The sequence below is a fragment of the Felis catus genome, chromosome B3 (genome assembly GCF_018350175.1).
Source record: "Felis catus isolate Fca126 chromosome B3, F.catus_Fca126_mat1.0, whole genome shotgun sequence".
NCBI lineage: Eukaryota > Metazoa > Chordata > Mammalia > Carnivora > Felidae > Felis > Felis catus.
This window is the reverse complement of record NC_058373.1, coordinates 18,186,025-18,212,930: the sequence shown is the minus strand read 5'-3', so window position 1 is coordinate 18,212,930 and position 26,906 is coordinate 18,186,025. Positions and strand designations below refer to the sequence as shown.

Below are 26,906 nucleotides of genomic sequence, written 5' to 3'. Positions count from 1 at the left end.
AGATTCTGTGTCTCCCTCTCTCTCTCTCTCTCTGCCCCTCGCCACCCTCACACACTCTCTCTCTCTCTCAAAAATAAACAAACATTAAAACAATTTTTTTTCTTTTAAATTACATAAACCAACTCATTCATTTTATAGATGAAAGAACTGGAATCCAGGATGTTTAGGTGCTCTACCCAAAGAGAGAGCAGGGGATAGTTAGAACAGGGGATAAGAAGTAGAATTTGGATTAGGATGTTTTCTCTTCACTTCTTTGTTTAAAGACCCTGAACATGCACTATTATAAGACTATAACCAATTTATTTTAAAGTTCTATGAAACCAAAAAAAATTAATGAAATTTCTTCCCCTTCTACTTACTGGTGTCATCACCCACTGTGAAAATAAATAAGAACTGTGGCCAATCTCTTCATGCACAAGATAAAAGCACAAACCATACTTTCGTACTCACTGCGATTTTATGATTCCGCATCATATTATCAAATTCCTCATTAATTTTTTTATATTTTTCTTCTGTATGTGGAGTTAGCACATAGGAAGTATCAGGGTCTGGGCTGTCGCACCCTCTGTGTTCCTTCTTGTTCAGAGCCTATATAATGAAGTTAACAAAAAGGATCAACAAATAAAAAGTAGAGGTAAAGTAAAAGTACTTACAGGGCCTCGTTTGAAAATAAAATCACTATCTTCATTTAGTTTGCTGAATCTGTCCTCCGAGAGTGGACTGTGCTCAAAGTAATCGTCAGCATCAGGGCTCTCACAACCATTAAGGCCTTTCTTTCTTAAAGTCTGAAATACAATTGGAAAATTCACACACAAATGACACTAACTTGCCATGAGTTTTTTGTAAAATTTATTAAGAGAGCACAGACTGAATGAATTATTACAAGAGCCACTGAAATGGTTTTAAATGATCACAAATGTATACTCTAATCCTTCAAATAAGGTAAACCTTAGATATAAGCAAAATGAATGCTCCCGCTGTACATTAAGAAAAAAAAGAATATTTACTTCTTTGGATTGTTTGTTCCCAAACTTCCTAGAGAATACTAAATTACTCACAGCTCTGAAGTTATAACCTGAATATGATTACAGCCTGATCAACGTATCTGACGGGGCTAATGAGTATGAGAACTGAAATAGAAATGTATCAAAATGATGCTCTGAGAAGTTATCATAGTACCTTCATAGAATGAACATTTCAGGAACTTCAACTATTGAAACTGATTTTCACCTGAGAGTCTTTTCTATTCACCAGAATTAGCACCATATTCCAATAATTTCATTCCTAATTTGTTCTTAAATACTATGATTTTCCTACATAATCTTGAAGCATAAAAACCCAAATACTTATTTACATAAGACAGTAATGACTCCCTCCTTTGCAGAATGTACATATTAGTGATTTTCCATATTTTTAAAACTTGTAAAAAAAAAAAAACAATGTTGTTTAGCCTCTATCTTTCCCCCTTTTGCTAGCTCTTTCTATAGAGCTTCTTCATGGGCTGATCTAATCCACTGAATTGACTTTCTGGGGAACTTTCTTAAGTGTTACCAAAGTACCTCCTGGACTCTATGTTGACTTCTTTTTCTGCTTACTTTGAGGCAAAAATATAATGAAGAGTTGGTTTTCTGATTTTTAATTTTTTTTTTCATTAAAGTCACCAAGAAATGACTTGTCCATCCATTTAAATGAGTAACTTTAACAGCAAGGGCTTAACAATCTGATACATTAATTTCCAGAATTCCTAAATTTTTAAAAATCCTGATGGGTCATATTTTAAAGTAGAATTACTGAGTTCAATAGCTTCAATAGCTTTGAGACTTGTTGATTTTCCAGCCAACACTAAGAAGTTTTGGGAAGTTAAAATTTTCTAAGTAAATTAACAGAGTTTATTTGATTGGGAAACAAAGTTTGATCAATAGACAAGTACTAGATAAATTTGTTAATAAATGATTATTTAAATTAGATGTAAAGTATACTTTTAATTAAGTCATAATAATAAATCTTGATATCCTTTATTTTTTTTAATACTTTATTTATTTTTGAGAGAAAAAGTACAAGTCGGGGAGCGGCAGAGAGCGAGGACGACAGAGGATCCAAAGCAGGCTCTCTATGCTGGCAGCAGCAAGCCTGATGCAGGGCTTGGGCTTGAACTCATGAACTGTGAGATCATGACCTAAGCTGAAACTGAGTTGGAGGCCCAACCGACTGAGCCACCCAGGCGCCCCTAAATCTTGGTATCCTTTAAAACATGATTTACAATAATTATGCTTATTCTATAACTTTTTTCCTCAAAAGAATATAAATACACAATAGTTTAAGCTTCAAGAATTTTTTTCTTGGTTTTTCTGTAGTCAAATTATTATTTCACCCATTTATTATCATCATCATCATCTCTTTAGTCAACGTGACTTTGCTTTGCTGAAAGAATCCTAAGAAATCCTAAGTGGAGAGATGTTAACTTCTCAAATGACTTGGCATGCACCAGGAATCCCATACACCAATACGTGAAACCTCCACCACGACAGCATGAGCACAGAGCAAACTCTACACCTATTTCCCCAACATTGGCACCATTGGCTCTAAGTTCTCTGGGTCTAACTAACCACACAAACTGTTATGTGTACTTAGCCATAAAAGGTCCTGGTGTTTAGAACTAAAGGATGGAGACATGTATTCTCTCCTGTTCATGGTAGCAAGTTCTGCTTGCCAAAGCTCTGCAAGCTGCTATCAGCAATGAAGATGTTAACACTCAGAATGCTGGAACACAATGAACTCATAAACTACACAGCCCTAGAAACAAAACAAATATAGTTGATGCCTACACAGATTTCATCATGAACTTGCTGACTTATTCTAGCCTGAAATCTCTAAGAAATTTTCCCATCATATTCATGTATCTTAAGACTAGGTAATTTAGAGTCTTGCTCTTCCCCCAACAGGAACCACCAAGTATGTGCCTCTTTGAAGCCCTTTTAAATTTACTGAAGAAAAAGAATATGGCTTTTTAAAATAATCACACAAAATTTTTGTTCTACAACAATAGGGTGAACTTGTACTCATGAGGAATAACAGAGCTCTGGTATCTCCAGCTCTGCAAGCCTTCACTTCAGATGGGGTTCCTGTCATTGTGAGGGAATTTAAGAGGCTATATCGGCTCTGCAGATAACAAGCTCATGTACCTCTAGTGGATATTCAACTTGTGTCTTCTTATCACCAGAACACAAAGAGTTGTTTTGAGGACCCAACTACCATAAAAAGACTTTTTCTGTCTTCTTTATCATCACCACATAGCGTAACAGTAAAAGTTTCTCCTGTGTCACAGGTACTAACAAATGGAATGCTGTAACTATTAACAAGGCCAGGCGAGGCCTGTAAAAACCAGGCTGGCTTCAGTTTTTTACATGCTTCAAGTTAGCCACAAGAAAAATACTTGGTCAATGAAGAAAACACAGTCTGAAAAGCTACCATTTTGAGGAATCTGCTTTTAAGTGGAAAAAATTCATTAAGGGTACTCACACTGTGCATGCTCTATAGCTATTACTGATGATCATATTGTTCCGTTCTAAAGTAAACGGTGCTTCAAAAGTTCTTTATTCTTGCACATACAACCCAAAGTTTTCAGTGACACTATGGCAAACTTAAGGGGAAAACTTAATTACGCCAAAATAATTTCAAATTTCAGGTGTATACCATTAAGTTGATTTTCTTAAACAATTATTAATCAATTTAAGCTAACTTGATGTTTATTCTATGTTCTTTTGTATCACTGTTCCAAATATATTAAAAGATTCTAACTGCAAAGATCACTTAAATAAAATCCTAAAATGAATGCACCTATAATTTTCATCAGTGTATTTCCATAAAAGAAAAATTTTATTTTTGGAGGGGCAGCTAATAATAAGCACCTTTAAAAACACACATTTCTACTTGTCAAGTAGAGTTAAACTGTATTATAATTTTAATGGCTCTTCTTTTTGTATTTTGGGTCAATTCAGTCAGGTACTTTCTACATACTTTCATCTACGGTATAAAATGTAGGTTTCAAATAATGAATGCCCTTAGCTAACATTTACCTGTAACATTAGTTATGTAAACACGGATTTTGAAAGATTTTTAGTTTTTCATTTCTTAAAGTTTATTTAAAACAATTTTTTTAAATCTTTATTTTTGAGAGAGAGAGAGAGAGAGAGAGAGAGAGAGAGTGTGTGTGTGCGAGCAGGGGAGGAACAGAGAGAGAGGGAGACACAGGATCTGATGCAGGCTTCAGGCTCTGAGCTGTCAGCACAAAGCCTGATGCGGGGCTCAAACTCACAAACAGCGAGATCATGACCTGAGCTGAACACTTAACTGACTGAGGGGCCCCAAAGATTATTTATTTTTGAGAGAGAGAGAGAGAGAGAGAGAGAGAGAGAGAGAGAGAGAGAGAGAGAGAGAGAGAGAGAGAGATGGGAGACAGAGAATCCCAAGCAGGCTCCATGCTATCAGCGTAGAGCCCCACATAGGTCTTGAACCTACAAACAGAACTGTGAGATCATGACCTGAGCTGAAATCAAGCTGGATGCTCAACCGACTGAGCCATCCAGGAGCCCCAAAAGATATTTAAATGGATCAAAAATTAACTGCTAAGTGTCTTCAATGGAAAGCTACATATTGTTCAGGGCACATCCTTCTAGGTTATCTGACTCTATGGGATTTGTGCCTTTGATCTATTTTACAGCTCTGTAGAGACAGAAGTTAATTTGTTGAAACTGATAGTAATGGAAATAGTGTTGATAGACATGCAAATAAATTCTGTCTGATGGAGGTTCAACTGACTTCTTTCCTCACTATGGAAGAGGTCAGTTTTTTTTGTTGCATCTATGAAGCAAACTTATTTTGCCTTCTTTTTTTTTTTTTTTTTTTTAAATTTTTTTTTAACATTTATTTTTGAGACAGAGAGAGACAGAGCATTAACAGGGGAGGGGCAGAGAGAGAGGGAGACACAGAATCTGAAACAGACTCCAGGCTCTGAGCTGTCAGCACAGAGCCCGACGCGGGGCTTGAACTCACGAACTGCGAGATCATGACCTGAGCTGAAGTCCGACGCTTAACCGACCAAGCCACCCAGGCACCCCTATTTTGCCTTCTTGATGGGCTTATGTATTTGTCTAATCTTTGGATTTACCTACTAACCAGCTGTAACATTTTTTTTCCAGTTCCCTCAGTCATTCATGAGTTAAAATCTTTGACTCATGTTCATTTTATATCTAAGAGTCATAACTTTATCTTTTTTGAAGATTACTGTTTAACAGTTATGACAGTAAAACTACCCTTGACTTATGATTCATAGTAAATGTAAACTCAAGGGGGAAAGAGCTTCCTAATACCCCTTGTTAGGACTTGGTATTAGATGGAGTATGGGCTTTTATAGGAATAAATGAATGTGCTGTTAAATTTTTTGAAAATATTTGGTTAACTGATTAATGATTTGTATTAATTTATTATAGTATCAAAAATTAAGGATGTATGATCAGAGAAGGCTTGCAACTCATCAGTACTCTTCTTCAAGAAATAAAAGAGAATAATCCTTAATTCTTGTGACAATTCACAAATCAATTGCTAATTCTTGTGACAATTCATAAATTGCTATTCATATCATAGTATCGAGAGTAGTACAATGGCCTAAAACTGTAAACCCACAATCTCCTGAAGCAGGGTTCCTATCCATCTGAAGCAAGTGAGGTCTAAGGTGAAATTCAAGCTGGTGGAGGGAATCTCCAAGGGCTGGAGATGCCCAAATTAAACTTAAAAGTAAAAGAAGGTTTTGTTTTTATCTTTGGTATTAATTAAATGAGTTTTAGCTAAATGAAGAGGAACTTAAAGCCTTCTACCTACTGATTAAAGACCTCATCAACAGGAAGGCTATGAAATTTTTAATTTTGATATCAATTTAAGGAAAAAACAGTGAAAACCATATTCTGGCTAGAACTTTCATTCAGGTTTTATCTACTTTACAACTCTGTAGGGATGGATGTTAGGTAACTTGCAGAAAATGAATAGTGACTGCAAATAATTCCTGTTCATAGAAAGTGTTTCCTGTGGAGTATCACTGATTATCACCTTGTAAAAGCTGACCAGTTTTCTTGCATCTATAAATTCATTTCAGCATCCTTCCACTATTAATATGTGGTATTTTAAGTTCTTCTTTGAACTGGTTGTGACATCTTACTGGTTCACTCATTAGTTAAGTAAGTAAAATCTTTTGATATACATTCATTTTGTAGTTGTAGGAGTAATGATTATGTTTCCTTTCAAATCTAATCTGAAATTTGGAAGACCTATAGTCCCTATATTTTACAATTTATATGCACAAATTATATCAATCTTTTTAAATATTAATAAGCATATTTTAGGATAAATAGAATTTCTATTATTTTCTTCCGGAACCCCAAGCGATAGTTTTGTATTTACAACCTTCTTTTGAAATAACAGGACACAGAATCAAAATTCCTAAAAGCCTAAATGCAAGTCACCAACAGCCTAGCCTAGCTCCTACTTATCAGCTCGCTTGTTTGAAACCCTGCCCTCTTGTCTACAGGACTGTTTTACAGCTCACTATAGCCTAGTTTTAACCCCATCTTCCATGAAACTCCTCCCATCCCCCGCTTCCCTATGCTAAAATTTTAAGGTCACTTACTCTACAGAACATTCATTTAATATATGGTACCTTGTATTTACCTATCTATGTATGTACCCTTATCTATGAACTTTCAAAAAAAAGACTAAAATCTAGATTGCTTTACATTTTCAGAGTCTAGCACAAGGTGCTACACAAACATGAAATATTCATTAATACTTGCAAGATAAAAAAACAAAATAATGAGATCAGAATGCTATGACAAGTTAGAAGCCTTCTAAAACACAAAGTTATGAATTTATTAAAACATACTTAAATAATAAGGAAATCTGGAGACATTACTTTGTACTAGGCTGGTTGATTCACAGAAATTGTTGATATTTGACTGCTTTTGAACTACAAAAATATAATTTCATATATATAATTTTTTTAAATATTTATTTTTTGGGAGAGTGCAAGTGGGGGAGGGGTAGAAAGAGGGGGGACAGAGGATCTGAAGTGGGCTCTGCGCTGACAGGCTGATAGCAGTGAGCCAGATGTGGGGCTCAAACCCACGAACTGTGAGATCATTACCTGAGCCAAAAGTCAGACGCTCAAATCGACTGAGCCATCCAGGTGCCCCTCATACGTATAATTTCTTAATTTCATACATATGTTTAACTCACAACAGCCTACATTCTGAAAGCTGCTAGGAGACGCTCCAGTGGGCTTTTGGACAGCAAAGAACAGAACTGAGCATGCAAAAAGACATCTCTTGACACTGAGTGTGTGTAATTATTACCAAAGGTTCTGATTCTGGATCTTATTTTGAACCCAAGAGGCTGGTGTACAAACTTGCTAATTTAAAAACCAAAGCTATGCTTTTCTAGAGTAAGAAAAATTCATACCATCTATAAAGGACCAACCCCATTTAAAAAAAAAAATCTGCATCAGTACTGAGACAAAAGGTCCCACAGTTCACCAAACTTTGTCTCCTACGGAGACAAAAGACAGTACAATAACTGAAGTTTTTAATTTGGAAATTATGCTCTGATTAAAAAAGGTTAACTGGAGGGGCACCTGGGTGGCTCAGTTGGTTGAGCATCCATTTCTTGATTTCTGCTAAGGTAATGATCTCACAGTTTGTGGGATCAAGCTCAGTGTGGGGCTCTGTGCTAGCAACACGGGGCATGCTTGGGATTCCCTCTCTCCCTCTCTCTCTGCCCCTCCCCTGCTTGCATGTGCACTATCTCTCCCAAAATACATATAATAAACATTTTTTAAAATGGTTAACTGGATAAAGATTATCGATTATTTTTACACCAAGAGCATCCGCTGTGCCTTCAGAAGAGTAATCCTGCACACCAGCCTTGGTGGCAGAGATGAGACACCATGCAGACAACCCTGAGATGGAGTTCCTGGTGTCAAGTCTTTAGGAAATCAGGTATTCCTTACTGTTTTGGGTGCCACGTGCCTGTATTTTCTCAATAAGTTCTCCTTTACCTTGAGCTACTTTAAATGGATTTCTAGTTCTTTTTTTTTTTTTCCTCGTGATGCTGATCCATCGGCATTGATTTCTAGTTCTTATAGTCAAAGAGCCTTGATGAATAAAACTGTCATAATCATTTAGGTCACATATTAGTAGTCTCCTTATCTAAGTCATATAATTCCCCAAAAAAGTCAGGATAGTGCTTCCACAACCCTGAGTCCAGAAAGGGTCCCAAACCTGGAAGTAAGATGACTGAGGATTATTTACTGTTTCTGGCCAAAGATAACGGACTCAAATAATGATACATGCATTAACAAAGATCTTTAAAGTGTTATATTGTTCTAAAGCATTAGCAACCTCATCTTTCAAGTTCAAGGAAACATTTCGAGACCTCTGGGTATATAACACTGCTTGGCAAGTCCTGCCTGCACATTTGTCCTTCATTTTCTAGCCTATATTATTCAATCTGTTGGTGATAGCAGAGATGGAAAGAATAAGAAAATGGTAGAAAGGAGATAGGGGAAAGAAACCTGAGACAAAAAAAACACTAGACTTTTTTTTTTCCTAAGTATATCCAGGTTTTCTTTTATACAATAAACTTAAAAAGCAAACATATTTCAAAATGGACTATAAATTAAGAGCAGCCAATTTTAAATAGATTTCTTTTAGCTTACATTCTCTTATCAGCAAAAAATACTGTATTTAAAGTTTTAGACACACTTATTCTGCAGGGAAATTAGATATATATACACATGTATATATAAATATATATAAGCAAATACATATATACACAATCACACATATATTACTATAGTCTTTGATTTTTTTTAATAGAACAAGGAAATCTAGTATTCATGATATTTTTCACTGTAAATAAGTTGAAATATTTAAACTATGTTAAGTCTGAAATAAGAACTGATAAAAATCCCAGGGGACTCACAGTTTCTGGAATTTTGAGATATGCTACTAACTTTTAAGACTCCGGAGTCCATACTCCTGAGTGTTTACCAGAGCCCATCCCTGACAAGACTCTATTAACTACTGCCTACCAAGAACTGAAATGTTCTTTCATGTTATGCTCAATTTTATAATTGTCAAATTCCATTCCAAACTAATAGAAGCACAGTACTTAGAAGCAAAACTATGGAACTAAAAGTACTCAAAAGGTATATATGCATGGTTTTTAAATGCATGAGGAAGCTAATTAATCAACCCACAATATCACCACCCACCTTAAATCTCATTTCTGTCAAGCACCTCAGCAGTAAATGCTCCATAAATACTGGATGAATGGATAATTAGATCTAGCACAAGATAAAACTACCTGTAAAATAAAGGAATAATAGGTCTCAAGTTCCAAGGAACTTAAATGAAACAGAATTTTTTTAAAATGAGGAAAGTTCTCCTTTCCCTCATTTTTTAAGCATATAAAAAGTTTGTAATTTTGAAAGATATTTCTTAATCTTCCTAGGCACTCTGGAAATGCATAAAAACATTTAATTTTTTTAAAACTGTGAAACATTCACAAAGAAAAGTGCATCAAAACTTATTAAACTCAATAATTACAAAGTGAACACCAATAATTCTAACCAGATCAAAACCAGACTAGAACCAGAACCTATATATCGCCCTCAATCACACAACCCTTTCCTCTTCCCTCTAACAGAGAATACTACCTTCACTCTGTGATGACAAAACTTCCTGGATTTTCTTTATAGGTTTACACATATATGCATATCCCTAAAAATATTGTTTAGGTTTACTTTTAAATATTATGTGGATGGAATATATGCAATGCATTATTCTGTCTTGACTCTTTTACTATACATTATGTTTATTAGATCTGTCCTTGGGGTTGCATACACTTCTAGTTTGCTCATTTTCACTGAACACTGTATAGGTAAAAACAAAAGAAAACAAACCCTTTATTCATTCTACTGCAGATAGACACTGGAGTTGCTTCAATCTTTTGGCCATAATTAAAATGAAAATGAAAATGGTGCTATGAACATTTTTGCAGATACAGCCTACTGCATACCTGCACACACTTCTCCAGGGTGTATTCTTGGGAATGGAACTATTAAATTCATAAAATATGTGGACCTTATGCTGGATAATGCCAAACCATTTTTTAAAGTACAGTTGACCTTTGAACACAGGTTTGAACTGTGCTGACCCACTTATTTTACTCAATCAATACAGTAGAATACTGTAAATGTATTTTTCTGCCTTATGATCTTAATAACCTTTTCTCTTCTCCAGCTGACTTCATTGTCAGAATACAGTATACATATAATAATACATATAACACAAAATGTGTGTTAATCGACTGTTTATGTTATTGGTTAGGCTTCTGGTCAGAGGCTAAGTTTTGAGGAAGGTCAAAAGTTACAGATGGATTTTTACTGCATACGGAGCTGCTTTCCCAACTGCCAAGTTGTTCAAGGGTCAACTATGATTGTATCGATGAACCTTTCTACCCACAATGAGAATTTGCAATCCCCTGATTACTAAGGAAATGAAACACACTTCATACCTATTTGCCATTAGAATTTCCTTGTAAGTGCCTATTGAAGCACTTTCCAAGTTTTCCATTGAGTTGTTCGTCTTTTTATTATCACTTTATTATCATTCTTTTATTTGAAATCAACATAAGCTTTCCTAATTTTATGTACTATAAAAATCTTTTCTCATTCTGTGGCTTTTTAACACTTGCTTTCAGATAAAAGCAGGTTCTTTATTTTAATAAAATCAAATTTATCGGGTTTTTTTTTCCTTTACATTTTTTATGTCTTGTCTAAGAAATCCTTCCATACCTCAAAATCATCTTCAAAAAAGCTTTTCTCTTTGCCTTTTGCATTTAGGTCATAATCTTCCTGGAGGCAGATTTTATGTAAGATAGTAGGTTCCCTTCATGATTTCCTATATATACATATACATATATATATATGAAACACACACACGTGTGTGTGTGTGTACATGTCCCAGCACCATTAATTTAAGATTTGTTCTTTCCCCTATGATTAGCGATCACAGCCATATATACACACGGTTCTGTTTCTGAGCTTTCTATCCCTTCACTGATACGTTTGGCATTTGCTATTTGTGCCATTGGCATAGTTATCTTCATTACCACAATTTTAAAATTCGTTTCAATATATGACAGAGTAAACCCTTTCACTTTGTTATTCTTCAGGCTGTCTTCTTTTCCTCTTGAATTTCCCTACATTTCAGAATCTGTTGTTGAATTCTTAAAAAAAAAAAATCCTTGGGATTTTGACTGGCATTTTCTTAAACTCTATAAAGATTATTTATTTTTTTGTAGCACAGATGTATATAACATTGAGAGTTCCAGTCCACAATAATGGGATAATCCTGTCAAATCAACCTTGCATTCCTGAGATCAATCCAACTTATTCATGATGTATACTGTCCCTTCTATATATTGCTGGATTTAATTTCTGTATTAGTTAGCATAAGTAATCTGTATTAGTTAGCATAAGTAATGTGAGATGCTTTAACAAACACAAATCTTAGTGGCCTGATACAATGAAGTTTCTTATTCATATAAAGACAAATGAGGATGTTTCTTATCCCAGAGAGACTTGCATGAGGTTATTCAAAGCCCAGACTCATTTATCTTGTGGTTGCACACACAAAACCTCAAGAGCTCCCATCTGGATTCTCTGCACCTGGCTGGCAAACAGGGAAGAGAGAATATAAAGATCATGTGGGAGGTATTTTACAGATCAGATCTGGAAGTAGCATGTTATCACTTCTACTCCCATTCCATTGGCCAACTCAGTCACAAGGCCACTCACAAAAGAAGGCTAATATAGAGTCTATATACATGCCTGAGCAAAAGAGAAAATAGATCAAAGTCAATAGTCTCTCAACTAAAAAAGATGTGAATTCAAAGAAGTAGACTAATATTTTGTTTAGGAGTTTTGCATTTATGTTCAGTGAGACTGACATCTGATTCTTCTTAGAACTCTCCCTAGTGGTTTTGCTATCAAGGTTAGGCTAGCTGCATATAATGGGGAAAAGAGAGTTCCTTCTTTTTCTATTCTCTGGAACAATTTATAAAATATTGGCATTATATCTCTAAAAATCTGTTAGTATTTGCTTATGAAGCCATCTGGATTTGAAGTTCCTTTGTGGTAAACTTGACAATAACACTATTCAGGTTGTCTATAGCTTTATTATTCCATTTTGTTAGGTTGCATTTTTCTGGAAATTTGTCCATGGAATCAAAATTTTTGAGGCACAATTGGATCCTGAGATTTTATGTGCTCGAAAAAGTATATTAAAATAGCTGAAAAAAAATTTAAATGATATATTTGTAATCTAGTTCACCTCTTACCTTTACAGAGAATATTAAGCTTAGGAGAGACCCAAGTGCTCTCCCTTCAACCCTACCACATCACATGGCAATTAAAGAGAACTGGGACTAGAATCTAAATCTTCTGATGTCCAGTCCAATGCTCTTTTCACTAGGCTGTTTTAGTTCAGCTGGTTCAATAGACTGAATCACTCAGTCAACAAATGAGAGGGAGAATGCAGAGAGGGCTGTGATCAGAAACCACTTCAACCTTGGGAAGAAAGCACATTTTTTGCAGGTAGTTGCTGGCAGGACTTCAGGGTCCTTCTCCAGTTTCTCCATGATCTTATTCATATATTCCTCAGTGAGAAGTGTGTGGTATCCAAACTATGGCTTCTTTGAATTTTAAAGCCTTACCCAGTTCTGTGATACCCCTAGGTTTCATTGCAAAGATCTCAGCAAATGGTAATGGTACTTCCTTCCCCTACCCCAAGCTAAACCAACAATTTTGGGACACTTAACTCCCTGAAGCTGGATATTGGGCAGTCTAGTAGCTTCAGCTTATTGACAGGATAATGTAATTCTGTTGTATATCTCCACACATAAACAAGTATTTTGAAAACTTGATTCTCAGTGCACTGTGAGGTCAGGAAAGTACATCTTCAAAAGTCTTGGCTCTTGGTTTTCACCATCCCTCTCTCTGTGTTTTTTTAAACTGCACAAATGACTTAACTTACTTTTTTCCCCCTTTAATCCAACAAAATTTATTGAGCGCACCCTACTAGGTTATGAGGTTCACTGATAAAATAGATATGGGTTACTGTCCACATGAAGGTTGTGAAGGTCATGTGATCTTCCCATGAGGACTGCTTTCTTACTATAGAAGTCTGACTTGGTTTGGACCCCTTCCTCAAACGCCTGAGGTGGTTTAGTTGCAAAACTGATACACAGGTGTTTTGCTTTCATTTTTTTTTTTTTTTTAACTAATGAGGCAATTTACTAACCCAGCATTTGTTCTAATGATTCTAGGTGGCAGCTGCCACCTGTCCAGCAATTCTGTCCAGAGCTCTCATCCCTGAGGTGTCAGTTTGCAGCCTCCACCCCTGTCCTTTTCCATTGTTTTCAGCCTCTCTAGGGCTTGGAGGACCCTGTGGGCCATCTTCTTAGAGTCTCTGCTAAAGTGGCTGGGCATGAACTTGTTCCTCTGAAGTCGCCCACAGATGTTGGCCATGAAGCTGACCCCAGCACTGCCCTGGAGGTGCAGGTGCCATACTGTGGAGACAGCTTGTGTGTAGAACCAGTTCTCATTGCAGGGAGCAGGCTCTTTATGCCTGGCCAGCTTGACAGTGTCCACCCACTGAGGGACTTTCGGCTCTCCAGACTTTTTGAGGAAGGCAGCCAGAGCTCTGACAAACTCCTATGGTTCACATCTTTTACAGAAACGCCAGGCATTGAGAGGCCTACACGCTGCCAGCCAGGGGAGAGAAAACAACGGGGTTCCCCAAGAGCACAAGTCAGGCATCCTGCCTTCATTCTTGAAGATATTTTTTCTGGGTATAGAATTCTAGGTTGGAGTCCATCTTCTACTTTCTCAACACATTTAGGGTATAATTTCATTGACGACAGATTTTCATTTGCTGCTATTTAGAGTCAGCACTCCTTTGAAGATAATCTAATTTTTTTTGGTCTTTTGTTTCCTGTAGTTTCACTATATTTATGTATAGATTTTTTCTTTTTACTCGTATAGTATTTGTTGAGTTACTTAAATCAATCCTGGAAAATTGTCCTTATGTCTTCAAATACTTCATTCACATTCATTCTCTCTTCTCTTCCCCTCCTTCCAGAATGCCCAAAAAAATTTAGGTTAGAATTTCTAACCAATCTTTTATCTCAACATCTTGTATTTTCCACTTTTTCATCTCTTTGTGCTGACTTCCATATAACTTTTTTCAGTTCACAAATTCTTCAACTATGTCAAATACACTTCCAACATGTCTACTAAGTTTTTCATTTTGGTTATTTTTTTTTTCATCGCTCTAAGTATTTTTCTCACATCTGCTATAGCACTGCTTTTATAATTCCCTGTTTCTTACAAATATTTGCAAGCTTGTTTATGAAACAGTGAAATTATTTATGATCTATGTATAATAACAACAGTATCTGAAATATTTAGGTGTCAGTTATATTTCTTTTTTTTTTTAAGTTTATTTTTATTTATTTTGAGAGACAGAGAGCAAGCAGGGGAGGGGCAGAGAGAGAGGGAGAGAGACAGAATCCCAAGCAGGCTCCACGCTGTCACCACAGGGCCCAATGGAAGGCTCGAACCTACAAACCTGAGCTGAAATCAAAAGTTGGATGCTTAACCAATTGAGCCACCCAGGCGCCCCAGTTTCTGCTATTTCTTGCTGCATTTTGCTTATGGTGCCTTGTTTTCTTTTATGGTTGGTCATCTTTGTATGATGGATACTCAATGGTTTTGAAAAGTTATTTGATGCCTAGAATTAAAGTGCTTTTCTTCAAAAAGTATATAGATTTGCTTCTTCCAAGAACCTGGAGCAAAAGTTTTCTTGGACTTCTTGCATTATGTGACTTTGGCCAGTGATTCCACACAATGCTGGTAACCTGTTTTACAACCTTTAAGAAACAGGTTCTCTTTCTTTTCTTATTCTCCTTTCTCCAATCTGTTCAGTACAACAGGCCTCTCCTTGCATCTTTTGCAAGTAGGAAAAAGGCAGTGGATTTTTCCTTTTTCCTTAGGTTCCAGTTTGATATGAGAGGCAATGTGTTAGCCTCAGAGACCTGGAAGTAATGACTTAACCTTTGCCTCTAGATCCACCAAAGCCTGAAGCTTAGTTTTCAAGTATTTATCCAGATGGGAAAAGAACTCAGGGTAGCCAGAACTTTAAATACTTCTTTACCTTTTAGGTTCTTACCTTTCCTCAGATTTTGGTCTGGCATATTCCTTAACAGCTCTTTGATGCTATAAAGTCATTTTTGTATGGTTCATCTAGTATTTTCAGTTGTCTTCAGCTGAAGGGTTGGTCCAGATAACGTGGACCAACATTACATAAATTTAAAAAATCAACACTTTTAGGAAAAAATGAGCCAAACATTTTCTAATGATATCCATAAAGTTTTCTGATGATGTTTTTGCCTTTTAGGTTAAATGTGGAAAAGAGTTCAACACAGAGCTATCATACAGCCTGGCAAATTCCACTCCTAGGTAAATACCCAAAAGAAATGAAAACATGCCCTTACAAAAACTTAACACAAAAATTTCATAGCTGTACTTTTATAACAATCAGAAAGTGGAAACCCGATGTCTATCAACTGATGATTGAATAAACAAAATGTGGTATTTCCATACAAGGGAATATTATCCAGCCATGGAATGAAGTACTAATACATGCTACAAAACAGACAAACCTTGAAAATATTATGCTTAATGGAAGAAGCTGGACACAAAAGAGAACAGATTATATAATCCCATTTTTATGAAATATCCAGAATAGGCAAACCCACAGACACAGAAAAAGGTTAGTGGCTGCCAGGATGAGGGAAGGGGAGTTGGGAAATGACTGCTAATGGGTACCAAGTTTCATTTTAGGTTGATGAAAATGTTCTGGAATTAGTGTTCATAGTCGCATAAACTTGTGAATATGTTAAAACCACTAAATGTATAATTTTAAATGGTGAATTTTATGGTCTGTAAATTATATCTCAATAGAAAGAACATAAAAAAGTTAATCTCAGGTTTGTCTATAATACCCACTGTGGTAGCCACTACGTACACTAAGTTACCTCACTGAACATTCAATTTCACAGGATAGTGAAAGATTGGGGGGCAATGATTTATAAAGATGCCGGGCAATGTGAATGCACTTTATGCAGGTTACAGAAAACGCTGGAAATCTTTAATATGATTACGAATAATCTCACTGGAATTCATACCTATGGAGTTCTACATCCAGGTATATCAAGATAATCAGTGAAGAGAACTATATGAAATAAAAGCCAATAGCATCTATGAAAACAGCTTTCTTTTACACTCTAAAGGAAACTAGCAAAATAATACAACTTCCCCTCTCTGAATAATTTTCTCTTATATATAGCAGCCACTTATTCAGATGAACATAAACTGATGAATGCTCTCTTTAAAAAAAAAAACAAACTTCTATGATTAAACAATACAGTCTGCTCTACCATAATGTGTTTGGGAATATAAATTAGGTGACATGAAACTGGTAAATAGGGAATGGTGTCAGAATAATAAAGTCACTCTGGTTCAATGTGGATTTTTCCTAGGCGAGGGGAGCCAGAAAAGTGGGAACAGAAGTACAACGTTTAGCAGGAAAGGAGAAAGACCACCAAACAGCAGGAGCGTGGTGTGCATTATAAGAAAATTGAAAAGGAAGGCTTCAGAGGAGCACTCCCCGCCCCACTGCAGGTGGTAGTTATTTCCCATACTTAAATGGCAACCCCACCCTCCACCGCTCATTGCTACACTGCCATCTGCACTGTCCTTAGACCCACTATCTCCATCCTAATTAAAGTGCTGCCAGCGTTTCTATTCAAATAATTAATTCTGTGCATTTATAATACCCACTAACTATACACTAAGTTACTGCACTGAGCAGTTCCAGCTCTTTTAAATTGCTGATTATTTTTTAGTTTGTGTTGCTTAGAACACAAAATTGCACAGGTATTAGAGTTTGTGAGGCTTTTCAGGAACACATAAACAGCATTACAGCAGAAGCACCTATACTTTTTTTTAAATCTGTTTACTTCTATAAAGGTTGGAAATACTATATACTAGGAATCAATGTTGAAGATGGGGCGATACAGAAATAAAGGCATTGTTTCCAGTGTTACAAAGTGAAGAGAATCACATCCCCTTCATTCTTGAACTTTATTTCCATTTAAACATACTCTGGGGTCGCCTGTGTGGCTCAGTTAGTTGAGTGTCCGACTGCGGCTCAGGTCATGATCTCACGGCTTGTGAGTTTGAGCCCTGCATCAGGCTCTGTGCTGACAGCTCAGGATCTGTAGCCTGCTTCGAATTCTGTCTCCCTCTCTCACCGCCCCTCCCCCACTCACGCTCTCTCTGCCTCTCAAAAATAAAGAAACGTAATAAAAAAATAAATAAATTTAAACACACTCTGTGTTTCTGTCCCTACGAGCTGTGGGTAACATCTGAAGATGTTTTAAGAGTATCATCAATTAGTTACCACTGAAGTAAGAAACACTGCTTTTAGTTCAATTTTAAAGGTCATCATTAAGCTGTGTGCTGGATCTTTGGGAATACACTGGGAAGAAAGCTCTTTCTCAAAGACTTAGCCTCAGAAGTTCCACAGTCTTCTGAGATAGATTCAGGGTCTTCAAGAGAACATTATTTAAGCTGTGGTTTTGTCACTGCATACTCCTAAGACCCTGGACAAGCCTTTTGCTTTGTTTGGACTCCTACTTTCTTATCATTTAATGAAATACAGAACTAGATCAGGGTTTCCAAGCCTTCTTATAACACATAAACTCCTTCTCACAATAATTTTGGTCATTTAGTCATTTTTTCCATAATAATAATGAAGAGACTTTAAGTAAAAATACTTTAAATTGTTGCATTAAAGGAGATCATATTATAAAGATTATTTATAAAATAGTATTTGAGCACATTCACATTATGGTTAAATTCTAAATATTTCCTTCTTTACATATGATGCATCTCAAACTTTGTATAGATCACTTGAGAAAAAGCATGACATGTCAACATATTATCATCTTTAGAACAAAGCCTAAGCCACCATTTAATCACCTTTCCCCATTCAAACCAAATGGAATAGCATTCTTCTTCATAAAAATCTCAACATTATTAAAGACCTATCATAACTAAAAGATGGGATCTTAGTCTATTTTTAAAAGCTATAAATGTCTTCTGAAATGCTGATAAATCTACTGCCAGATTAGTATTCTTGTAACAATGGTCTGACTACCCAAACTGCTAAACCACCTCCAAGGGCTGCCCAATGCCCATGAGACAAACGTCAAATGCCACAGTTGGTATGCAAGGCACTCTATCAACTACACCCAATCTGTCTGTTCTTCACTTTTATTAGTCACATATACAAACTATTCCACAGAAATGTGTATGATGTACAGTAAACACTGAGTTTTATTTTTTCTGTCTGTATGTCCAGTGTTTCTTGGACCATCTTTTGAAAAGGCTTTCCTTTTCTCATTGATTTCCCTGAGCACTTTTGTCAAACATCAGTTAACCATGCGTTAATAAGGCATGGGTCTATTTCTGAGCTCTGTGTTCTGGTTCTACTGAGCTACATAAACACAACTTCCTGGATTACTACAGCTTTAGAGTACGTCTGAGAGGTGGAGCATCTGGCTAGAATTCGCCAATGAGCACTTTCCACCTTCTCTCCACCACCATGATTGCACTTCAGTGAGGAGTGTGGAGGCATGTTAGCTACATCAGTATAACGGAATTAATTTTAGAACATTTGCTGGAAACTCTAGGATACAACTGATCTCTGATGCTTTATATTGGTGCCACTATATATGGTAGCCACGAGTCACATGCAGTTACTTAAGTTAAAAATACAGTTCTTTAGTTATATTAGCTATATTTCAAATGCTCAACAGCTACACATGACTAACGGCTACCATACTGGACAGCACAGACATAGAACATTTCCATCACCACAAAAAGCTCTACTGGGTAACGCTGCCATAGATGATGTTATGTGCAGATGTAAGGGCAGGAGCTGCCACCGTCAACAGGAACAAGTCAGCATCAGGACACAGCTGAAGGCTTGGGGGAGCCCACTTCAACAGACACAGGCTGATCTCTACCACACTGCTAGGTTTTCTTGTTATGTGATATATAACAAGTACCCCTATTTGAAAGAGGAGTTTCAGTCAGGTCTTTTGTTGCTTGCAATCAGAAACCACCTAATTAATATAAAACAGTTTTCAAAATGTTACCATATACATTATTTTAACTGGTCCTTAAACTCCACAAGGTTTAGAACTTTAATACTGCTCTCTTTTCCTATTAAACAGGTACCATAAACATTCAATAAAATAAACTGATTAGTATAGCCAAGAAATGCTAATTATAATACTAAATATAGAAATTTCTTTGAACTATATAGTAAGTGAAATATCAAATAACAGAATTTGAGAATTAAAATACCTTTCACAAAATGCCTAAATCCCCACCTAACTGCTTATTTTCTACTGTCATACAGAACAATAACTGGTAGATTTTTCTATACTCCAGTTACAAAACAATTTTTAAAAACTTAATACAACTATACAATTATGGGAAACAGCACTAAAATATTTTAATTATATCCTATTACGGAACAAGCCTATATGAATACTGGTAGCATAAAAAAGCAAGCTGGTTTTTAAAATTCCTGTACAAATACTAGTTGCTATTTCTAAGGGGTTTTTTTTGCAGAACATAAACATTTCTGAGGTTTACAAGACAGATTTTGGAAATAACTCACGCCCAAAAATTACCACAAAATAACAAACCAGTTATAAGAAAATTTCTATAAAAACAAAAAGCACGACAGAAAATATTCTCCACTGAATTACAAGAGGTAAATTCCAGGAGCACCTGGGTGGCTCAGTTTGGTTAAGCATCCGACTTCGGCTCAGGTCATGACCTCACGATTTGTGAGTTTGAGCCCCGCATCGGGCTCTGTGCTGATAGCTGAGAGAGCCTGGAACCTGCTTCAAATTCTGTATTTCCCTCTTTCTCTGCCCTTCCCCTGCTCATGCTGTCTCACTCTCTCAAAATTAAACATTAAAAAAATTTTTTTAAAAAAGAGGTAAATTCCAATATGAATTCAAGCTTTGCTTTATTCTAGAAGTCTCAAACTTGTGGCTTATTTATTACCAAATTTCAAAAATCCCTAATACTTAAAAACCAATCTTTAAAGGTTTATCTTCTGATCTTTCACCACTAATCAATTAAAGTAAGAACTTATAGGAAATATTCTTTGAGTAAAGAAATATCACGTAACGATGTGCCTACACGCATAATGATATTCTTCACAGAATATCCTTAGGATACACGAGTATCAAAAATTGATTTGATTCACAAATCAACCCACCAAACAAAACCTACATATAAGGTATGTTTACTTTTCCAAAATGTAAGAGGTTCATACTACCATCTTGAATGGTTTATAGGTCAAGCGCTGACTCTATAAATTTAAAAGTAGGGTTATGACCAATTTGTGCTAAGAAGATCCCTTTCTTTCTTCAGACTCTATATCCCTAGTCTCAAAACTGAGCTACAAAAATAATTTCAAAATAAAAATGAAAACTATAGAGCTGTCTCAATTTTAAGGAACTACGTGTTTGGCCTGGTTTAAAAACACTGCACGCTTGCATTTGCTACCTCTTTATAAGAGAAATATCACTTATGCTACGTATATATCTCACTTCACAAAGGCATACACAGAACATTCTTAAACATGGTAAGTACCCTGTATCTTTTGCATTAAATAAGCTTCTAGCTTTAATAGTAATGTAATATTTATATGCTAAATGATTACTATGTGGTGGGAAACATCAAAATCTTGGGATTCTAAGTGTCTTGAATCTATATTGAAATGTATCCAACAAAGAAACTTCTGTAGTAAGATGAACACATCTTTTTAGGAAACACATCATCTTTTTTAGGAAAATGGCAGAAATATGGTCAGTTATTCTCAGTGTCTAATACAATGTCTTATACACAGTATAAATATCAGTATAATAAATTAAAAGTGTAAAAATAATGCATTATATTCAATATTTTTTACCCTTTTCCTCCTCCCTTCTTTCAAGCCCCTTTCAAAAAATTACAGTGCAACTTCAACACAATGTATTGCTTGGGAATTACAAGATAGTCAGTAAAACCTAGAGAGCTCTTTCAATAGCTATCCAAGCCTTCAGGATCTGGCTTACTTCCCAGGTCTTAGCTATTTCCACTCTTCACACTATACTACTACAGCTGCATTCAGCTGATTTTAACTCCATAAAATAACTGTGCTATGTTTCATTTCCTAATTTCCATTAAGTTGCCCCTCTGAACCAGAACACCTTTCTTCTAGCCCTTTCCCTCCCCAACCCTGTCCTTTAAAGGCCTAAGACAATGTGTCACCTCCAGAGGAAGTTTTCTCTGACCACTCTTCCAATCCTCTGTACCCTCCCTCCCCCTTTTCTCACTGGCCAAAAATATGGCTAATGTAGCAAAGAACTTCCGGAAGAGAAAGAACAACTCATCTGATTTTAACTACAAAAACACTCAATCCCTGACACAAAGACACATAAAAAGGATATACAGGTATTCATCGATAAACACAAGAAATGCATTACAGAAATGTAAGCTATATTATAAAGTGATATATATCACCCCTTTCCCCATGAACTCTTGTTTATATATCAACAACTTCAGTCTCTGATGGACAAAACTCTGACCTCAAGAAAATAAAAATCACACGCAGAGATGCACAGTTCCTTAAAAAGCACATAAATGAAAACCAATAATTATATGATAAATAATAATATTCAAATACACAGTAAAAATAAAAAGAGTAAAACTGAAATTGCAGAGCTACGGTGACTGCAGTGTGAGGAGATGGTGCAGGACATGTGAGGAGAGGAGGGGGGCCATGAGGATTGCGTGCCTCACCCTGTGAATCACCATCCTGCTGCTTCAGGCTCTGTTAGGAATAAAAGAGCAGGGCAGGGGCCTGGAGGCGGAGGGAAGCTTTGTCTTGTCTTCAGATGTCTCATTATTTTTTCCCTTTCCCTGCCGCTCCACTGCAGCCCTGTAAAACATTAGGCAAGCCTCTTAAACACTCCCTGTCTGTTCCATTCCTGATCAGTAACATGGGGAGAAAAAAACCCAATTGGCTCAAAAAGGCTCTAAGAGAATATTGTAATACTGTCAGAAACCCTAAGCATAATCATGCCTCCAGTTCTAGAAGGTCAGCACTAGATGATCTCAGGAGACAAAAGTCATTTATCTTTCTGTTTTGTTCAACTGAGGAACTGTGTAATGCATTGCTGCCCACACATCCCCACCAACCCCTAAGTATGTTCAAAGAAGCACGTATGTAAAACCATGTAGGACTGCAATGAAAGGTTAACTCATTAGAAATGTGTTCCCTGGTTTGCAATTCACACCAAAATCGGCGTATTATTTTGAACTATTTGGAAGGCCTTAAAAGTTACAGTTTGTGCTTGCTCACTGCTTGAAATCATTTCAGAGGATATTCTTGGGAATAAAAATATTTAAGAATTTTTACTGCCAAGAGACTGCCCGATAACTTGAAGCTTTTAGTCTCACTCCACTTAGGACAAGTTAACTCAAATTAATACAATATTGCCTAGACCTCTTCCCCAAAGTTTCCAATTCGGTAGGTGTGAAGCGGGGCACCAGAACTCAGATTTCTAACAAGTGCTGTGGTGATGCTGATACTGCAGGTCAGGGTACCACACCCTGAGACCCACTGATTCTAAAAGTTGCCGTGCTCAACTTTTACTACCAGCTATTTTTATTTAATAATCGATAGATGCATCTTATGTTTCCTCTCTTTAAGATATTAATGACTTCTAAATTCCTTTGTAATCTGAAAGCAGGCAGGGATTATTAAAACTCAGAAAAAGCAGACTTTCTCATTCTTTAAATCCAAATTATTGTCATCTTCATTTATCACTGTGCCTCAAATTCCTCACCTGTGAAACGGGGACAATAAGAGAGCTCAATCAGATAAAATAAATAAAAGTCCTTGGAAGAGTACCAGGTTATATTAGCAACTTGATAAATGTCACCAATTAGTCTTACTGCAATTAATTTCACTAATTTTCTATTTATTATCAAGGAAAACTCATTCACATTTGTTACATGTTGAACATTACTGATTTATATATAAAATTGTATCCATTTATTGTGAAATGTTTCAGAGCTCTAATGAATTCAGTAAACTGGGAAGGCAAGGGAGGCTGTAATTTCAAAGACTGAGGTTCTAATCCCAGTTCTGCCACTAAATTGCTACATGACTCTGGGCAAGTCATTTAACGGAGTCTCAATTTCCACTTCGGAAAAAGTTTGCCTTGGATATAAGGAACAAATGAGATAACGCAAGTGGTATTTTTTTTCTTTTTAAGTACCACAGTATTCCTGACATGAGGAAAATACCTCTATCTGGGTGCAGTTTATAAGATATTAACTAGACAGATAAATGGCCATGGTCTCTTATATCCTTAAAATGACAGCACAATGATCTGAATCATCACACAAGCTATGCACTGAATATTCTCCAATACCACCAAATCATAACTATTTTTATAGATCACATGCTGGAATATTTAAGATTCCAAATATTTTTGTAAAGTGAGAGGAAAAAAATGGATACAAAAGTAATCTCAGGAATTTATTGTGTAGCAGCTGCTAAAATCCTCACTTCACAGCTTTAGCTGTGCAGGTTTAGCTGATGCAGAACCCTTCTATTGGTCCTAGGCTTTTGTTTAGTATAAACACAATGTGTGTGTGTGTGTGAATAATGGTAACTGGTGATTTTCATTAATAGTTTCTAATAATACTTTAAGATAAATCCAATGTTCTTATAAAACTGCATACAACAGTTGACAACTTTTTAAATCTTAATTTACTAAAAAGAAAACATGGGGGTTATAACACTGTCTCTACATTTCAATTAAATTACTACTTTTTGTAGGCCCACAAAAGTGGGCCACATATAAGCATTTTGTATCAATGCTTAATAGGAAAGATACAAGGTAGATCTCTGATGACATTTGTACAGAATGTCTCCTACTGAAATATAGCAAAGTAGTGAAACTCATTTTTTGTCAGGAATATACTCCTAAAAAGCAGTGTATAATAAGCATTTTCAAATAAGATGCCATTAATGCAGCAACAATACTCTCCATTTCAAAGAAATCCAATTATGAAGTTTCTTATAAAGTTTATCTTTATGACAATCTCCTAATTTACTAACATCTAAGTTTCTGTTTTCATTTATTTAGCTTTCTCAATGTAAGAGATATGCATATTCTACAGGACACTGCAGACTTTAAAAGATCCAAATGCAATTTAAAATATGTAAATGCTGTTGATTTTTTTAAAAAGCTACATGGAAATTATTTTTTACCAACTATAATTGTTAAAATTGATTAAAATTAAAAAAACTGGTTTTAAAATATAGATAATATGAAACAAGGGATAGCAAAGACAGAACACCATTCTATACAGAGGTTTCTGGTATCTGTGGTTAAAATAAAAAGGTAGACAGATGTGAGTACCATATCTTCCTTTATATCTGTTTATCATCACAATATTCGAATACCAACTACTTTTAATGTATTTATTCCATTGTGCTCCCAGAAAACATACTAGATCTAATTCCATAGGCATAATAACGTGTGCATTCTTGCAGGTATGGTTTTTAGACATATGGGGGAAAATAAAATCCTACTGATCTTAAGGACTATTATATGCAACAGGAAATAGTAAATTCAGGTTAGAGGGCTTATAAAGGTTGTTCTCAAAGTCTTCAGTTAGTCTCACTATGGATCAAGTGCATTAGGAGACACTCTAATGTGGATCACTTATAGCTGTTTATGCCTCCATTTACTGCTGATGAAGCCACAGGAGACAGCTTTTTTACACATCTAGAACACCACACCAACTTGCTCAAAGTTTACAGATATAAAATCTTCAGTTGGTACAAGTTTATCTAAGTGGTTTACAAAACTATGGGTAGAAAGAACAGTCTTGAGCCTGAATTAGAAATGTCTAAATAATATCACTTTGCAGAGTCCATGGTACATAGGAGCCCCTCAAATATTTTTGTTAAATGAACAAATGCACAAAAGTGTCTTTCCAATTACGACAACTGTTTCAAAGGACCCTATATGAAAAAAAAATACTTAAAATTGTATTCCATAAATATCCTTAAATGAGATATTTGTAAGTGCCTGGCCCATAGGAAACTATGGTTTATGTATTTGTCATTACTCTGGTCCTATAAACTTAGGTTGGTTCACAACAATCTTTGTAGCTACCTTAGTATAAGCCATTACCACCACTGATAAAAGGAACTCAGATATGTACATACTTCTATTCAGGATGTAGTTGCATTACCCTTCTATGTAGAAGAAAGAACATCTGGGGTAACCAACACTGTCTTATAATGAAGGTTAATTCAGTAAACTTAACATGCAAAGTAAATTAAGCCTTGTAATTTATCCTACCAACAAATTAATACCTTATAATAAGCCAATGTGTCTTCTAACCATTGCATTTATAGAATTCCAAACTTCATAAAGAACTACTGGTAATATTCATGTTCACTTATACCTAAGAAATTCAATTAAAAAGAAAACATCAAAATCCCAATTGAGAATTGACCTGCAAAAGTTTTCCTTCATACTGAAGTAAATTGTAATAGAGACTGCTAAAAAAATGTTTGGGATTTACTCTCTTACACTTTGACTGCTGACCACAACAGAGGTGAAGACTGAGGTAGTCTGAAAGTTCTGTGAGGATTAAATCAGACTATATTCTTCATATTCTCTAAAGAAGTAAGCTTTAGGCTGTGCGGAGCACCCTCAACTTCCAGGGGCCAAGACCAACAACTGCTGCAATGAAAGAGCAGAGTAGTTAGGGTCAAGGGGATGGCTGCCTTCCACAATGAAACTAGCTTGAGTATCTATCTGTTGGCATCATAAAAGTCAACTCTGTTTCTTTGACTTAGGCAGTGGAGCTTTTGATAAGATATAGAGATTTTTAAAATAAGATTTTAAATCAAACACACCAGGGATAATCTCCATTTCAAGGAAATCCAGTTATGAAGTCTCTGATAAGATTACCCAAATAAGGATCCTCTAATTTATAAAATTACAATTCAAAATGCATTGATATATAACAGGGACAGTCTACTGACTTGTATTGCTAAAACCACAAATGCTAAATAATACAAAGTAACTTACAATTGATATAAACATAATTGCATTAAGGGGTTTGGCTAAGAGGTTATCATGTAGTTTAACTGAAATGATCAACAAGGGCAAAATCAAAAGCTTCATACACATTTCAGGGGATGTTCACAGCAGTGAACCATTTAAATAAAACTGTGGGCAACAAGCACAGAGATGAGTTGTAGCTGTAATTACATGATGCTTTTACTTCTCGTTGCAATTAATTAATTGCTAAAAAGTAACAGAAGTGCTTTTTTTAAAAAAATTATAAGTAGCAGAATTTTTTTTTTTCAGTAACAAACTAAATCAATTAAAAGGAATGGTTGTAGTAGAGAAATACAGTATAGGGAAATTTAGAATGCATTTAATCTGTGGAGGCAAATAAATTAGATTCCTACAAAATAAGGTATCTTTATCTTAACTCAAAATCTAGATTAGGACTTCATTTCTTCTTTTATAGTTAGTTCTTCATTTATAGTTAGTTC

The 26,906-nt window shown here is 35.7% G+C and overlaps 1 protein-coding gene and 1 pseudogene across 8 annotated transcripts in view; both read right to left on the bottom strand.

The window, feature by feature from the left end:
• The window catches only part of MEF2A (myocyte enhancer factor 2A), a 163,799-nt gene that overhangs the window by 36,874 nt on the left and 100,019 nt on the right, over window positions 1-26,906 (bottom strand). For 4 of the 8 annotated variants that reach the window (XM_023254974.2, XM_023254973.2, XM_023254972.2 and 1 more), the window contains one exon: window positions 451-588. In XM_023254974.2, the coding sequence (XP_023110742.2) occupies window positions 451-588 (138 nt within the window). Of the gene's footprint in view, window positions 1-450; window positions 589-653; window positions 786-9,319; window positions 9,380-22,108; window positions 22,248-26,906 lie in introns of those variants that run through there. The other 4 variants (XM_023254975.2, XM_023254977.2, XM_045058880.1 and 1 more) reach the window with 3 other exon arrangements.
• On the bottom strand, window positions 13,349-17,442 carry LOC123385833 (annotated as a pseudogene).